At 39.9% G+C, this 5,902-nt stretch overlaps 1 protein-coding gene across 1 annotated transcript; it reads left to right on the plus strand.

Moving 5' to 3' along the window:
* Positions 1-507: 507 nt before the first annotated feature.
* On the plus strand, positions 508-4,719 carry PKIB (cAMP-dependent protein kinase inhibitor beta; the record flags this gene model as incomplete). The annotated part of the gene is made up of 2 exons (XM_081997444.1): positions 508-723; positions 4,634-4,719. Exons 1-2 carry the CDS (start codon positions 576-578, stop codon positions 4,717-4,719), a joined length of 234 nt encoding a protein of 77 aa, XP_081853570.1. The 5' UTR covers positions 508-575.
* Positions 4,720-5,902: the final 1,183 nt, after the last annotated feature.

The following is a 5,902-nucleotide window of genomic DNA, read 5'->3' on the forward strand; positions in this document are numbered from 1 at the left end:
ATACCTGCAGGATAAAGAAATTTTATGAAGAGTTTTAGTTTGTTTTTTGAGAGATCTTTTTTGTACAATTTGCTCCTCTGTGAAAGGTGTTCTAACAACACTCTAAGTAAGAATCTAAGAATGTAAATTATTTCATAATAAAGAAAACATGCTTTGCTTCATAGACACAGTATGACCAAATAGAGTTTCAGTTTCATTCCAAGTGGTTGTATGGCAAAACTTAGAAAGAGGGATCAGGTCATAAAAAGACATACGAGTGGCTGGCAGAAAGGGCTTTTGCTGACCCTATCCACAGGTTTCTTGTAGGTACAGAGCTGTTCATTGTGCTAGTTTGATGTGCAAAAGGCAATGTCAGGAAATGCACAGAGATTCTTTTATCTTCTTCTGGGACACAAATAAAGCTTAAGCACTCAGTATTGAAATATGTGGCTTTTAATAACAAAAGATCCATGGGGCAAAGCCTATGGCTATTGTCTTGTTCATCAGGTGATTAGCATCCATCCGGGCTACAGCTGTTTTCTTCTTGTGTTTGCTCCATATGCAGGTGTTGGTTGCTATGAGGAGAGGAGTCAGCAATGACTGATGTGGAGCCTGTGGTCACAGATTTTGCAGCATCGGGACGGGCAGGCCGCCGGAATGCCTTACCAGATATTCTGGGATCTCCTGCTGGTGCTGGGACTTCAGATCTGCCACACAAACTGGCTGAGCTCTCCGTTTCAGAAAGTAATGGCTGCACATGCAAGAAACTGGCATTTTTATGCGGTTGTCCTTTGCTTTCTCCTTAAGACTTCTGCCACCATGCAGTTTAGATGTCAATACTAATATTTATTTCTTCATTTAGGATTAAATTCAACCTTGCAAAGCACTTACCACTTGCACTTCCTGATGAGAAAAGTTAATTTTAACCCAGACTAATTCTGCCATATCAACCCACAGATTCAGTGTTCAGCAGCCTGGGGAAAGGTGCTGGGAACTGAATTCCAGTTCCCATGGGGAAGAGCAAACACAGTTGCATTGCTGGGCAGTTTGAAAAACCATCACTCCAGCTGTAAATTGGGATCTACTCCTGCGCTGTAATAACTTACCACAAGACAGCAAGCTGTACTGTTAATCCAATTACAGCTATCCTAACTCGGGCATATACATTAAGAGTAGGGTTTACAGTGATTTACTCCTGCTAGTAGGCTTTCAACTTCGCTACCTGAGACCAGCGTCCTATTTTGCCATGTCCTTTAATTTGATAAGGTGCTCTGTTGATTTAGCACAGGTCTAATCAACACCAGCTTTACATTTGAATTCTTTTTACTTTCTGGGGGATTTTCAGATTCAGAAAAATCTGGTTTCTAATGCCTACGAAGTGAGAATTGTAGGTTGGCCCTGAGCATGTGTTGCCCCTACTTTTTCAGGTTCTGATTTGGAAGTAACATTTTCTTCTCATGCCCATCACTGTTGCTGCTGTGACAAATGCCACCGCAACAGGTGGTCCCCCATCCAGGAGCAGCGGTGGTGTGGGTACAGCACAGTGGGAGGCAGGCCTGTGCTGAAGAGTGGAGGGTCCTTGGATTCTCAGATTTTCTCCTTCTGGTGTGTGCAACTGGAGCACTGGAAATCCATTCCAAAGTACAGACAGTCACCTAACATTTAATGCTTTGGTTTTCAAATATTACTGGGTTTTTTATTCCGAATAGTTTTTCCATCTGGCACAGTTCATGCACCATGACCAGGGGTCAGGCTCCAGCAGGAGAGAACTATTTCCCTTATCAAAGGGGAGCTAGATGGGAATTTATATAGTTGTTAGTGTCAGGAGCTGTGGAGGTGAAGTGACCAGTCCAACTCACTGAAATATTAATTGCTACATTATGTTTAACTAACCTTTGTATTGTTTAGAGCAGTGAACCTTGAGGGAGATGCACCATGTTAACCATGTTAAACAACGCACAAAAGAATACAACAGCTGTAGATAAGTTCCTCATGTTTGTTTCATTTTGGCCTCTGGAAAGTTTAGTAGTCGGAAAGAATCTATTTTTTAAAGCGTACAAGATTTCTCTCTTCGATCTTTTTTTTTCCCCTGGATAAAACTAATCATGAAAGAGTGAAAGTCTTGTTAAAAGAAATGTTACAACACAGTATAAAATAAGTACTTAGCCCTCCAGATGCAATAATCCTCCTCTCTTGGTGCCCATCCAATGCATTAAGAAGAAGAAATGAAACACAGCTACATTAGTTTTAGCAAAATGTACTAATGCTTTCTTACAAATACAAGGACCAGCATTGCCACAATTTGAAGAACGATTAAGAGTATGGAATTATCCTTTGCTTTTGTCATTGACAGCACGTGCCTGGAAAGAGCATTTTCTGTTATCAGCAGTTTGCAGTAGTGATAATATGAAATGAATACAGAATGCAGTTAGGTCCACTGTGACTGCTTGGATGCTTTTGGGGGTTGGGAATTCCACAAATATCAGATGGGAATTACAGCCCCATCATGTTGTAAGTTAAACTTCTGATAAGACAGCAAGGAAAATGAGGAGAATTCATGAAAATGAAAAGAAGGTTTGGAAGTTCAAATGCTGTGACAGGGAAACAGTTTGTCTGTGAAACGTTTGGGGCTCTAACAGGCATCTCCTTTTGCCTGTTTATGGCTTTAATGATAAGTTGTTAAAAAAATTAAGGCCATTTCCAGCTCAGAACAAAGAAGTTGGATAAATGAGAAAAGTGGAGAAGATGGAACATATGGCTATATAAAGTATGCCCTATTTTTTTTCTACTCTGAGAGATTCTGGGAAGATATGGGAAATGGCGAGGAGGATTCTCCATCTTGCTTCAAATTTAGCTAATGCTCATTGGATCATACATTTCCTCTCTTTCTAAAATGCTGTCAGCTGCTGTCATAGTAAAAGGTCAGGAACAGGATGTGCTAATACCTTTTGTCTGGCTCAGAAGAAAAAAGAGACTTTGCTTTATTCTTTATGAATATACAGGGATCATAGCTGTGTGATAAAATTTCCATGTACTCTGCAAGCTGCACCAAATTAATGTTCTCACAAGATGGACAGGAGAGGTTTTGACACCAGCTGTTTATCTCAGAGCCTAACTCTGAAATTAAGACCATCTGTATCCTGTCTGATCATCCTCTGATAGTGTGTAAATTTTGGAGGGCTGAGACTTTCCACAGGTGGTCTGGTGAGAGGCCATACTGGAACCATGTTAAACAGTTAATTGGTGTCACTCGTGATCCAAAGGTTGAAGAGGAGTCTGCAAGAAGTTTGAGAGCAAAGAGGCTATACTGGTCTCCCGCATTTGGTAAGCTGCATTAGGGTACCATTCTGCCAATAACCTTTATTGTTTGCTGAGTTGTTTCTAGGTGACTGTGTATAATAACTATTTTGGAACACTCAGCAGCTTAGCACCTGTTGCACACCTAAGTGTTACCAACTATGAGATCAGATTTCCTCTAACAAACTGTTTTCCTCTACCCTGTCTGCAAGAGTCCACTAGTACTAGACATCCAAACCCCACACAGAAACAGCCAACGGAGGAGGTTGCTCTGCCTCCATTTTCTCAGCAGTGCTGTGCTACATAATGCTGATGGGTGTCAAATAACTCAGTTCTTAATTTACCACGATAAAACTCCGCAGCCTCCAAATCTCCAAGCAGGCTTACAACATCAAGTGGTTTTTGCCAAGAGCTTTAGCTGATGAATTGTGTACAGCAGTATGTATTTGCTGTGATATGTACAGACCAAGATATATAACTCTCTTGTCTATTTCTGATATTTTGTGGCAAGTCTCCAGGGCAAATAGCTGAAAATGTACCCCTTAGACTACAGCTATTAAAGTGGAAGATGGTACAGCCAGATACACTGAGCAGCAGACCTCTCCTTGCCTCCAAAAGCTATGGGCCATCTTAGATTTGTGTATACAAACTGTTCTGTTAGCACTGGTAATGCCATGTGGGACTTGAAGGCAGTGTGAAAATGATTATGCTTTTCAAGGAAATGGAGGCAAGAGGAGTTCCTGTTTCTCAGTGAGAGAATTTGAGCATCAAAAACTTCAGCGTGGAACTCTTCATCTAATGACCACACACACCGGAGAGCTTTTACTTACATAAGCATTCAACTCTAGCCTATGGAAAGAGTGAACTTCCAAATCAGAGGAACAAAAAATCCCCTCATCTTGTGAAGACAGGGTGAATTCTCCTAGATATTTCTTTGCAAAGAAGGTCAGCCAGATAACATTACAGTTTATGAACATGCCAGTTATCTACCTGAAACCAAGCAATGCTCAGAGGAATGCAGTATTCTAACTTGACTTTGGAAATGACCCAGAAAAAAAGAATAACAGTAATATAAATTGGAGATAAAAGTTATCTCCAGTTTGTTTCTTGCAACCAAATGTGCATTTATCAGCATGTGCAAGGAGTAGGCAGATCAACACCAATGCGCAATTGCTTTTGGAAGATGTCTCTGCAAGTTCTTGATCTTTTGAGTTAATCTCTCTTTCTAAAGCACCCATGAGTGTGGTAGTAAAGAGCCAATCCAAACAGAGGTGATCAGTGAACCCAAATATTTGGCTACATTAAAAAAGCTGTGAGAATGTGTGTGGTATAAATGTTTAATTCTGTCATTTTTCAGATGAAGGAGCAGAGGGTGGAGAAGTGCCATCATCCAAACCCTTGCTGGAAAGTCAAGAGATGGAAGGAAAAAGCAATGATTCCTAACACCTAAGGACTGCTGGATTAATGAAACCCATCGACAGACTTTCCAGTTTCCCTGTGTCACCCCTTCTGAAGTGTGGTAGCAACTTTAGTAGCACAGACAAGATTTTGCAATGCACTTGTACCTAGATGATATTAACATGGAACTACTGTTTTTTCTACTGTCGTCCTTCAAAACCAATGTTCTACACATCCAAATGGGAAGAGAACTAAAGAATATATCTCTTATTTTGGGTTTTCTCACAGTTATGGTACTCATCCTAACTAATCTTCTTTGACAGTTTCAAATAATATACCTAGCAGATGTATCACCAACTAATGATTGCTTCAAAATAAAAATCCTGGGTTTTAATTTCCCAAAGTAGCTTCTTCCTCTCTGACACAGAGGTGTATGCATTCTCCCCATCTTAAGATGATATTAAGTATATATTAAGTACCAACATTATCTGTAATTTATCTCCTGAGATTTTTGTTCTCATTAGGAATACGTAGATGGGTGTGAGAAATAAAAAACCCCAATTTTTTTCTCTCCTCCTTCTGTCTCCAAAAGGTTTTGTAAAATAGTTAAACACCAGTGTTTGTTTTCAAACTCTCTTTAAACTCTGTTTGATTATGGTAGATCACCTCAGTTCTCCCACTCTTAGCTAGTCTTGCCACTTCTGTCATTTCAGTTTTCAGGCTGAATATTATAGCTGTTCATGTGTAACTAAAATAAAGTAGCCATGTTTGTAAGTGATTAAAATTGTTTAATCTCACTGTGGAAATTAAATCGCTATCATCTTTTCTGTCTTCTGTTGATTGCTTGATGTTTGTCCTGTATGACAAGACTTAAAACCCCATAATACATATTTCTTTTATTTCATCTGGGTTTTTGCTTTATTGTTTGCTGACAATGAAGATGTTTCAATCATTGTGATTTTTACAAAGATTTTTAAGCAAAGGTTTTTCTCTGCTGAAAGGTATTGTGTTGTTGTGGAGGTCACGCTCCTGAAAATACTTAGCATTCATTCCCTTATTGTAGGAGACCTAAGATTCGGGTACAGACATACACCTTTACTGCAGCCTAGGGCAGCAGCCATTGGTTCTTGAAACCTAACTAACACTGACAATCAAATGCTTTTATTTGCCCACACAATCACTTTCCGGGGCTGTAGCCAGATGGAGGAAGCATCTCTGATGGGTACTC

This window comes from Phaethon aethereus (assembly GCF_964289735.1).
Source record: "Phaethon aethereus genome assembly, chromosome: 3".
In the NCBI taxonomy this organism is placed as follows: Eukaryota; Metazoa; Chordata; class Aves; order Phaethontiformes; family Phaethontidae; genus Phaethon; species Phaethon aethereus.